The sequence below is a fragment of the Barbatula barbatula genome, assembly GCF_947034865.1.
Source record: "Barbatula barbatula genome assembly, chromosome: 17".
Classification (NCBI taxonomy): Eukaryota; Metazoa; Chordata; class Actinopteri; order Cypriniformes; family Nemacheilidae; genus Barbatula; species Barbatula barbatula.
This window is the reverse complement of record NC_136780.1, coordinates 668,249-679,374: the sequence shown is the minus strand read 5'-3', so window position 1 is coordinate 679,374 and position 11,126 is coordinate 668,249. Positions and strand designations below refer to the sequence as shown.

The window sequence follows — 11,126 nt, the reverse complement described above, 5'->3', positions numbered from 1 at the left end:
GTGTTTCAGGTAGGTAGAGAAATGCACACATTTACACTGACTCGCTCAGCAAGATTTTCTTCAAACTGTTGACAGTAGTTGACCTGAGACACAAAACCAACGGCATTTCGTGACAATGCTTGGTTTGCTTGGACGCAAAAGCGGGTAATGAAGCTTGTGTGTTACACAGAGTATGGTCCCGGCCTCAACACACCCGAACACAAGCACCTGCACACGAAGGAGGTAGAGCACCATCTAAAACAAGAGGTACAAGTCCAGATTGGGCTTTTCAACAGAAAAACCTTGTTTGACACAGTAAGCATCGATATCTTGAGATCTCAATCCACAAGGTATTGCACGTTTAGGATTGCTTGTGTGTGAAAGGCACCCGAGATTTTCCTCTGAACCGTAACGCACAACTGAATGAATAACACACGGCATCCGTCTCTCAAAACTTGTTTGTCTCTCAAAGACATTTCCGTCAGCGTTTGTGGGAGAACACCCCGCAGTCGCCCAGTTCACCAATGATCTGATATAGCATTTGAAACACGAGTCATTCGGTGATTTCACAGAAAGCAAACAGGGCCGATCTCCAGGTGCCGCCGCCCCTCTGATGGATGAGAGGAGTCCAGACCTCGTACGCTCACGATGGGAAGCTGGTACGTGTTCTGGGTCTGAAACACGAAGCGGGACTGATGCCAGCTGCTGTCGCAGATCTGTGAAGAGAAACGCATGAAGAAATCGTTGAATCGGCACTTCTTCAATTGGGATTCAGATCCTTCATTCGTGTTCTCTCACCTCACAGGTATCCAGAGGCCCGTGATGTTCCTCGAACACGTGACCGTTCCAGCCCTGGAAGCGCAGAGGAGGAGGTGTCTCCGTGACGACGGTCACCTGGTGGTTGTAGCAGTGAAGGGAGATGGTCTGGGTGGCGTTGACGCTCAACAGGTGCAGGAACTTCATCTGGACTTTTCCAACATCAAACGTGGTCTGCAAACAAACCAGATGAAAGTGAAGCGCTACAGGACACGACTGAGCTCGTGTAGACACCATCAACGCGTCTCACACACCTTGTCTGTAGTAAGAGGGTGCAGGCAGGTCTGTCCACCTGCCGTGAAGTTACAGAACACCTGGATGGCATCCGACGTGCAGCCCACGTTTGGATCGATCCAGAACATTCCTGACCAACACAGATGCAGATGATTTGTGCATTCTTTGGCTGTACTGACATGTCTGCTTTGAAATAATGCATGGTGATGCAAGTTCTATCGAAGCAGATGATGGCTGAAGAAGCGCTCACCGTCACTCATCTTGCTCCCGCAGTCCAGCAGGTCTTTGCAGACGCGTGCAGGGTTTTCTCGTGTGCCCGCTGGAGTTTTCATACTGGTAACGATGCCGTTCAGATACCGCAGGGTTCTGAAGATCTCTGCGTTCTGCTGGAGAGGAGACGCCGCGTCTGTGTTCTGATAACTCTGAAGAGAAAAACATCGGCATGTTAGCTTAGCAATCGCACAAACACACACACACACACATGCCTGTGAATCTTGTTTGCTTTGGAACGCAAAAAAAGCAAGAGAGAGAGAGAGAGATTCTGACTGCATGCAAGCGAGTACATTATAGAAAATCTGAAGTTCATTTTCTGCATAAATAAATAGAAATGAAATGTGTGTCTCATAGAATCCTGTCTACCTCCAGATGCAGGAAAGCATCAGACTCCATCAGACCCTGAATGGCAGTGTTCACATTGATGCGTCTCTGCGGGACAAGAGAAAAAATTCTTGCATCACAAACAATTCGTTGTGTTGATAGTTCAAGATCACAATAAAACACAATACAGTCACAGGAGGTCTTACCGATGGACCGGGTAAACCTGGAGGTCCCTGTCAAATAAAAGTGTTTGGATTATTATAAAAATGATGTTTATTCCATTTTAAACTGTATGTAGTCCTATTCAATAGTCATATTGAAGTCTCTGGGAGTATCATCTCTTAGATCGTTCACGTCTATGTCTCAAACGCTATCAGAAATGATGATAGAAATATTGTCACTGTGATAACATACCTGCGGACCTGTACTGCCCTGTGGTCCCTGAGGTCCCTGTTAAAACAAAAGCAAACATTTACATTCACACCTTCAGTATTATTATAACCAGGGAACATCTCTGGAGTAAACAGAGACAATGATGACAGCTCACAGATCAGCTCCTGAAGTTAAAGACTGAATGTTGGTGTGAGTCTGTATAAGTCAAGTGTAATTCAGCAGATTTGAAGTGATAAACAAGCGACCGTGATCCAAAATCATCAGAGATTTCTGTGGAAGTTATTCCCAGAGTTTCTGGTTTTAAAGGAGTGATTCATCGAAACAGTTTAATCCTGTACTTCATTTGATATCCTCGTGTCATTCTGACCTCATATTTCCTTCATTTTGTTCCTCTGTGAAGCACAAATGAACTTTGAGAAGAAAGACCGGCCATCTCTTTCTAATGAGTAAATGATTAACAACTCCAAAGGTGACAAAAGTGTTATGTAGTAGTTGTATGGTAAACTTCATATTTTTTTACATTAAAGATAAAAAACACCTTTGTGCCAATACCAGTTTGTGTCATTGATGCTGTATAAAAATATATTTCCATATTACATGACTGTTTGCAAACAGACAACCACCTGCAGTGAACAAGTCAACGATGACTTAATCCCACGTCACAAAACTCTTTGCTGGAACAAGGGAATAGTGAACAAGTGAGCGAATTCAGACGCCGATTATGTGAGTTAATATCGTCACTATTCTTCACTCTGGCTGTGTCCCAATTCGGGGGCTGCGTTCTTTTTTAAGGCTGCATTTTAAGCCCGGTTGCGTCCCAGCAGCGCGACTGAAGGCTGGTAGGGCTGTTCCTGATTCAAAAGTGGCTTCAAATGCAGCCTTATTTCAACGAGTCCATCGCAGCTTTGCCTATTGACATTTTTAAATAATCATTCAAAACTTTAGTTAAATAAAAGTTTGTAATTCACAAAAACGGCCCATTTCAGTGTTTTAATATTATATGTGATGTGATTATTGATGCATTAATGTGTTTTAAATGTCTAAGGTTGGTTAATTTAATATACTGTTGGCCTGTTTAAATCTACATTAACGTGTCATATTTTCAAAAATAAAATAAAAAAAATTCTGGCTCCGTATTTGTTTAAAAAGTCAGAAACGTGTCTGCTGTGTCCTGCTGGAACGTCTCATTTCAAGTTCGGTTCTTGGACTTTTTTCAGGCTGCGTGCTTTGAAGAACAAGTCCTCGTTTTTAAGTCCGTGACCTTAGAAGGTTGCAGTCCCCGAAATTGGGACACATTTTATATTTCAGCTGTCTTGAAGCAATGAACATGGGGGTTTGTCATCTCTAAATGAAGCAGAACTGAACAGATGAGGTGTGTCAGTCGTGGCCCCCTCAGGTGGGAGTGTGTACTGCACCCTACAGAGAGCCGATTCAGTGTGTGTGAATGTTTATCTTTACTGACTCTCATACTGCTCACGTGAGGATGTTATGTCCCTGAACGGAATCGTTCAAGTGCTCATTCGGTGTTATATAAAGTTTATTTTTACACACTGAGACCGCCGTGTATCCTGAGCTGAGGAACGTGTGTGCGCTGATGATGATGATAATCTGATTCCAGACTAAACAGCCCTGAGAATATCAGACGACAGATCTTACCATCTCACCCCGGCTTCCTTTTAGGCCTCGCGGACCCTGAGAAAAATCAAACATAAACTGAGCAAAATTCTAACAAATATCGTAACAATCACACGTTTTTACAAGCACAGCTTGAAATCTGCTGAAGAGATAACTCACAGGCTTTCCGATCGGACCGATCATTCCTGACGGACCGACAGGACCTGAGAAACCCTGAGAGAGACGAGAGACAACAGAAGATGGAGTGAGATGTGAAGAGGCCAGACGAGAAAATAAAACATCAGTAGAGACTCACAGGAACACCAGCGGGTCCTTTGGGTCCATGAACACCAGCCAGACCCACATTTCCACCTGGACCCTTAAACAACAACACAAAAAGTTTTTGAAACTGAACCCTCCGAGTCCTGAGTTCTGTCTGACACTATTAATGTCGGCATGAAATGAAAGTCTTTTTCTCCGTATCGTGACATAAAGCCGAGTGAAAGGGCGGGACTTGATTTCATCCACCGACAACTGATTGGATCGCTAAAAGGTGAAAGATCTGAACGTCAGTTTGCGATCTTTCAGTCATTGGAGCCCCGCCCTCGCGCCATTCCTCGTGACCAGAAGTCGTGTCCAAAGGGGGAGGAGCTTACCATTTTTAATTAAAGATTACAAGTGTATATAATGATGTGCACGGATAAATCATTTATTACAAATACTTCACGGCCGTGTGAATTACCACAATTAGAATGATCATTTTTTATGATTTTAAAGGTAGAAAACAAATGGAAATCAAATCAGCAAATGGTTCAAATTCGGGAATATTTATCATATTATTCTGTCATTTATTCTCCTCGTGTGCCTGTAAATGTGCTTGTGTGTCTTTCATCAGCGGAACTCAAAAGAAGATATTTAGTCATTTAGCAGATGCTTTTATCCAAAGCCACTACACAGAGAGTTCAGGGAGAAATAAGCGATATGTCACACAGGAGCAATAGTAAAATCTTTTGGAAGTCAATGGGGTTCAGTGCTGTGTTGACATGAAATGAACTTTTAACTAAACAGTTCAGTTTGATGTTTAATGTCTGTGGCAGTTGTTGTCACCTGGGGTCCTGGGAATCCCTGGAGTCCCACCACGCCGACACCACCCACCTCACCCTGCAGATAATAAAACACATGACTGAGAGAAGACTGGGTCAGAATCCACCATCAAGACTCCTGATCCACTGACGCTCATGCACACACACTGACATTTCAACCTTTCTGCATTTCCGAGATTTTGTGGTGAACTGTCCCTTTAACTATAGTATTCGTAGTAAAAGTATGGTTGCACAACGAACGAAACAAAACAGTGTTTTTACTATAGTAAACCATAGTAAATCACTCACTGGCTGTCCTTTGGCTCCTTGCTCTCCTTTCATGCCCTGGTCACCCATCGCCCCCTCCATGCCTTTGATGCCCGCTGCTCCTCTGTCACCGGGTAAACCCCTCTCACCCTGCACATGACACAACAGTCAGCATGAGAAACATGAAGCAAAGACTAAACTGTGTCACGTGTTTGATTGAGCAAATAGTGTACAGTCATCATCTCAGAAAGTAATACACTTCTGTCCATGTGAAAAAGTGTTTTTGACCTTTAACCCCGCAGGCCCTCTCTCTCCCACGACACCGGGAAGTCCAAGCTCTCCCCGAGGACCAGGAAGCCCCGCCCTCCCCTCTGGACCGGTATCACCGCGCTGACCCTGAAAACACAAAACAAACCAAAAGAGTTTCTGTTTACTGTGTTGGCCAATGTGTATGTGTGTGTGTGTGTTCTTGATTTCCCCCTCACCGTACGCCCTTTTGATCCAGGGACACCTGGTAACCCCGGAAGACCAGAAAGCCCGTCAGATCCTGGGTACCCCGGCGTCCCTCTCAGTCCCGGCAAACCCACAGGACCCTGAAAAATTTGAGAGAAAATGATGAGTCACATGATTTGTGTTTATCGAGAGACTGCAAATGAAGAGGGTTTTAAACCACATCACAATAGAAGAGACAAAAAAAGAAGCGTTCATTTTGTCCACTCACCTCCAGACCAGGCGCTCCAGGAGGACCTCGTGATCCTTTCTTACCAGCAAGCCCCTAAACACACACACACACACACAAACCCACCGCTGACATCATTTCATATCCTCACAAACACCAGCAATTCAATTCTGAATGAAAAGAAACATTTCTCCATTAGGTGATAAATAATCATCTGTAATCCCTGAGTTTAGTTTGACATCGGTGGAATTCACAGCCATAATATTTTCTCATTCATGTGAATCACAGCAGATAACACTGGATTAAAGACACCGTGGGTGGCCAAAGTCTCTTCAAACTGTTCATGGAGAAACTGCCCGCGGGTGTTAGGTCTTTATTCAGGGTGAATATGAAAGATGGATATAAAAACAAGCACGAGGGAATAGAGAACCCTTTCCATTAAACACACAATGACGTTTTTAGATGATGGTCATTGAGCGAAATAGTATAGAAGCAAACTACGTTCAGCATCATAGATACTGTATATATACTTAGACACAATACGACAAGACAAACGAAAGTGTGGTATCATTTAAAAACCTGTAATATAGACATTAAAGCAAACACAAAACACACACACCTGAATTCCTTTCTCGCCCTTGTGTCCTTCTTGACCAGGTAACCCTGGAGATCCCTAAAAAACAAATCCTCCATAAAGTCATTCTGTACGCGGCTCTAACACAACACAACGTGTTTCTGCTTGTTTAAACCGTTTGATAAAAACACAAACTCAATGTTACTGGAGCCGTTCGTGTCAGTATATTTTTATTTCATAAACATGGATTTATTCAGCAGACACTCATGTTTCAAGTTTCTTTTGTGGACAGAGTCCAGGATCCACAGCTCAAGAATGAGGTGAAAATAATGAGAATATCTTCATGAGAAAAGCACGGCAACACAACTCCAACACATAACAACAGACTGGTGACTGATGCACCCCAATATTAAAGCTTCACACAAAACTCAGATGCCGCCAGAGAAAGGTCCAATATATTTCATTGAATCATTAAATGTACAGTAATTCAACAAATGTCAAATCATTGATATGTTGAAACTAGGGATGTAATGATTCAAGCCGGTTGACATGTTATTTGAACTGCAATACGTGTTTTGAACAGCAGGGGTCGCTGTGTTTACTGCTTGGAAACGTGGATATGCTGATATTTCTTAAATGCAAGAAAATCCAAGAATCTAGACTTACAGGAGATCCCTGCTGACCGATCGATCCTCGCACCCCTGTGACCCCTGCGTGACCCTGAAACACACACAGATGTGAGCATCACTGCAGGCAACTTTCACGATTCACATCAGTTTCATCAACTCTTATTCTTTTCACATATAAATGGTTTCTTGGACGCTGGCCCGAAGTTAACTTCCTGTCTGTGTTGGGTTATATTATAACAATTTATTTGACATCTGATTCATATTAATATGTATATCAATTGTATAACATTAATTGGAAACCCCAAATTTTTGCGGAGGTCTACCGGATATTAAGTAGAGGCCACATAATGTTTATGTTAATACCTCGTCTATATTCTGTAGAGAAAACACATGAAGTACACTCAACAGAGAACATGTAAGTGAATGTCAGGGCTGTTCTATTCGCTGGTTGCACGAGATGGTGCCGGTGAGCTTTTGGGACGCAGAGTCGACAGACTTATTTTCCATTTGCATATTACTTTATGCAAAAAGATGTCCAAATATGGGTGTTTTTTAGACCAGAAATAAAGAAAGTAATATATCTGCCATGTGACAGATCCTCTTTACATTTACTAAGACAACTTGATAGTGTAACACGACCAGAAATTTGGTGCAACAAGTCCATTGTGTGCAGTCCCTGAAGAGTTACAGTGCTGTTGCTAGGGTGTTGCTAAGTGTCCAGCAGTGGTTTTGCTATGTGATATTAAGAACAGTGGTTAATATTGCAAATAATGATAATATTGTAAATAATTCAGGGTCCGTATCTTAAATGTGCCGGTGCTTTTCACCCATTTAAAGGATGGTGCTACAATGGTTGGTAGGCTATTTCTAGATGGTTGCTAAGGCGTTGCTAGGGTGTTGTTAGGGCACCGCTAACCTGATATCCAGTGTCTCCTGGTTCCCCACGTTCACCTTTCTCTCCTGGAGCTCCCTGTACACACACAAACACACACAGATGCTGTTTTGTTTCTAAGGTTAAGTGCTGTAGATAATGCTGGGTTTATTTTAGAGATCCAGAGGTTGGACAGCAACAGAAAATAAAGTAAGAATTAAGACCTACTGGTTCACCTAAGGGCCCAGGAGGTCCGGCGGTCTTACTGTCTTCACCGGGATAACCCTTAGAAAAAAACACATATTTTACACACCAGCCTTAACAAATATGTTTGATCAAAGTCCAGCGTCTTCCATGTAAATGTATAAGTCAAACACAGCGTTTACATGGAGATTTATGATAAAGGGATTTCAGAATGTAACCTTTTCTCCCTTTGGTCCCGGGGGTCCTGCAGGACCGGGCTTGCCAGCATGACCCTACAATCAGAGAAAAGACAGAAACACTGTATTAACAATGAGACTTGATTTGAGTTTAAAGAGAGATCACAGATATATTTGACTGTCAGCATCTCTCTGTCTGTCTGTGCACGCTGTGTTTCACAGTGAAGAAGTGTGAAGCAGACACAAAGCATTCGTGACGTTTAATGAATGAACACGATTGTAAAGCAAAATTCCTCACCAGAAACATGTGAAACAATGAGCAATGAGAAGTTATTCTGAAAATACATCATTCTTGCATTCTTTAACTCTGACTTGTGTGTGTGTGTGTGTGTGTGTCTGTGGTGTGCAATTCTCTTGTGCGTTTGTGTGTGTGTTTGCGTTGGTTTGGTGCGTGCATTTGTGTGTGCGTTTTTGTGTGTCTGAGTGTGTCCAATTGTGTGTGTGTGTGTGTGTGTGTGCGTTTGTGTGAGTGTGAATTTTGAATGCGTGTCTTGTGACACTGACAGATATTGTAACTCACTGTGTAGCCTTCCAGTCCCAGTTCTCCTTGAGGTCCCATAACTCCAGGTCGACCCTGGAAATAAATGAATGAAACAGACACAAACTTCAGCTATGCTCCTACTTCAACAAATAACCTGCTACAAATAAACACAACATCCTGAAATCCTTAAACAGACGTTTGACAAATGACCCTACACTGCTAAAACACCAAGAGCTTCCTGGAAAAACATCTTTCGACTTTTCCTTGAGTAGCCTATGCTTACATCTGAAATGTCATCTGTGACTTTAAATCCCCACGAAAAACATGACGCCAAAATAAAATACTTGCTGACATTTTCTCACTATACCAAAACCAACGTAAAGCTTCTGAATAACCGTGTAAGAACTGCAGATCTGCTACAGCTCAGAATCTCCGAATGACATTCATGTAAATCCCATCAGAACGCTTTCATTCGGTTACAAATCTATCTACTATCAGTAAAAGCAGTCCGAGTCTGAAGGAAAGAGGATTTCTAGAAGTGATCTATTATCTGTGTTGTGTCAATGGAGCCGCTATACTGGGGAAAGCGAGACTACATCATAAACACATACAAGCAGAATTTCTCTTTTCCTATCATTTCTTTCTTTCATTCAGAAGTATTTTCTGGCACTGCTGTGTGACAGTGATGAGTTTCTGCCTATGACAGTTATAACGCTTGAAATGTGAGCGGTCAAATCTGAGATCTCGACATCAGAAGATGTTAGAAAGAATGAGCAGGTGATCTTAAAACAGAAAGCACACTAACTGCAGGTCCTCTGGTTCCACGAGCACCTTTGAGACCTCGCTCTCCCATCTGTCCCATCTCACCCGATGAGCCCGTTTCTCCATGTTGACCCGATGAGCCTTTCTCACCCTAGAAGAGAGAGAGATGTTTAAAATCATCAGCTCCAACGCGATCTGTTGTTTAATGTCTAGCAAAAATACCACTATAGTGACATAGTGGAGTATAAACTATTCATGCTTTGATATGAGATATGCCCACCCTTATATCACATCCAGAAAAGAATATCAAGTCAAATAAATCCTCATTAAGAGGAAGGAAACTCAGACAGGACTATAGGTGGAATGAAGGCATTATTTGGAATAGTTTTGCTAGAATTGAAAGCGATGACCACAGGTGCCCGCTACCTTTTTTCCCGGACGGCCGCGGTTTCCAGACAGACCCGTTTTTCCTTCAGGTCCCTGGTGAAGAAATATCTGCTTTAAGTTCACGTCCTCTACATCAGGGCACATGTCGGATGATCTTAAAACTCGTGACACAAACACATCAAACCCGCCACCTGTTACTTACTGGAAAGCCTTTTTTACCAGCATCTCCAAGAGGTCCTGGGGGTCCGGAGATCCCCACCTCACCCCTTTCTCCACCTTCTCCCATTGGTCCACGGTCACCAGAGTCGCCCTGAGACACAAGAACATGAAAAGAGTATTAAAAAGCTGAGCGCTATAATGTGAAGCATTTAAGAAAAACCTTTTAAAATGTATAATATCTGTTTATACTTTATATCTGTTGATTCAGCAGGGATACAACTCAGTTATTAATTTAGCTGGTTCGTGAAATCATTGATTCTCCATCATTACCCGTGACGGCACATAAATAAAACGTCCCAATAAAATGTGATGGAGCTTTCATTTCTGTCTAATCCCACCTTCAGCCCGTCTTTCCCCTGATGTCCGTCCTCTCCGGCTGGTCCCGGAAGACCCTGAAACAAACATCTAGAATCAGGCAATTAACACGACCACGGTGCAAAGCATGATGGGATTGATCCCATGTACCCATATGGGTATTAATGACTCACTCTGATGCCCAGTTGACCCGGTTCACCTTCTTCTCCAACCGGCCCAACTTCACCCTACAGACACACAGAATGAGAGAGACGTCGTGACCTCCGGCAGACACCCTGAAATCAACCCTCTCAGAATCTAGAATCTCACCTTTACTCCAGGTTCACCCACAGGCCCTTGCTCTCCTTCAGGTCCTGGAGGTCCCTGAGTATGTACCGAAGCAGAAAAGAATGAAAAGGAAGAAAACAGATCTTAAACAATAAAACTGTGGTTTATAAAGAAGTGAATTATTGTGTGATTGACTGTTCTGAAATGTAATGTGTAATGTGTTCATCGGCACTCATTTGTCAATTCTAAATCAATCTGAAGTTTTCATAATATAGTAAACTTCAGTAATACCTCGTGGCCTTGCTCTCCATCTGGTCCAGGATCCCCTGGAGGACCTCTGGAACCCTAAATAATCAAAAGCATTGAAATAAAGACTATTTCAAAACACACACATGAAATGAAAGTTCCTTATTCATGACACACAGAAAATGTTTAGAAATCTCTTGCGTAAATTCTCACACGAAACTGAAAGAATCCTTTTATATAATAACTGTCTCATGAACTCTTTACACAGGAGATC

At 42.6% G+C, this 11,126-nt stretch overlaps 1 protein-coding gene across 1 annotated transcript in view; it reads right to left on the bottom strand.

The window, feature by feature from the left end:
- Nucleotides 1–526: 526 nt before the first annotated feature.
- col24a1 (collagen type XXIV alpha 1 chain) overlaps nt 527–11,126 on the bottom strand; it is a gene marked incomplete at its 5' end in the record, with an annotated part of 54,288 nt that continues 43,688 nt past the window's right edge. The window contains 28 exons of the mRNA XM_079478236.1: nt 527–695; nt 778–969; nt 1,050–1,159; nt 1,280–1,451; nt 1,669–1,734; nt 1,833–1,859; nt 2,041–2,076; nt 3,676–3,711; nt 3,814–3,867; nt 3,950–4,012; nt 4,741–4,794; nt 5,025–5,132; nt 5,271–5,378; nt 5,468–5,575; nt 5,704–5,757; nt 6,281–6,334; nt 6,902–6,955; nt 7,781–7,834; nt 7,964–8,020; nt 8,158–8,211; nt 8,696–8,749; nt 9,462–9,569; nt 9,845–9,898; nt 10,008–10,115; nt 10,363–10,416; nt 10,513–10,566; nt 10,649–10,702; nt 10,898–10,951. Coding sequence (XP_079334362.1) covers nt 546–695; nt 778–969; nt 1,050–1,159; nt 1,280–1,451; nt 1,669–1,734; nt 1,833–1,859; nt 2,041–2,076; nt 3,676–3,711; nt 3,814–3,867; nt 3,950–4,012; nt 4,741–4,794; nt 5,025–5,132; nt 5,271–5,378; nt 5,468–5,575; nt 5,704–5,757; nt 6,281–6,334; nt 6,902–6,955; nt 7,781–7,834; nt 7,964–8,020; nt 8,158–8,211; nt 8,696–8,749; nt 9,462–9,569; nt 9,845–9,898; nt 10,008–10,115; nt 10,363–10,416; nt 10,513–10,566; nt 10,649–10,702; nt 10,898–10,951 — 2,151 coding nt within the window. The 3' untranslated portion in view covers nt 527–545. The remainder of the gene's footprint in view (nt 696–777; nt 970–1,049; nt 1,160–1,279; nt 1,452–1,668; nt 1,735–1,832; nt 1,860–2,040; nt 2,077–3,675; nt 3,712–3,813; nt 3,868–3,949; nt 4,013–4,740; nt 4,795–5,024; nt 5,133–5,270; nt 5,379–5,467; nt 5,576–5,703; nt 5,758–6,280; nt 6,335–6,901; nt 6,956–7,780; nt 7,835–7,963; nt 8,021–8,157; nt 8,212–8,695; nt 8,750–9,461; nt 9,570–9,844; nt 9,899–10,007; nt 10,116–10,362; nt 10,417–10,512; nt 10,567–10,648; nt 10,703–10,897; nt 10,952–11,126) is intronic.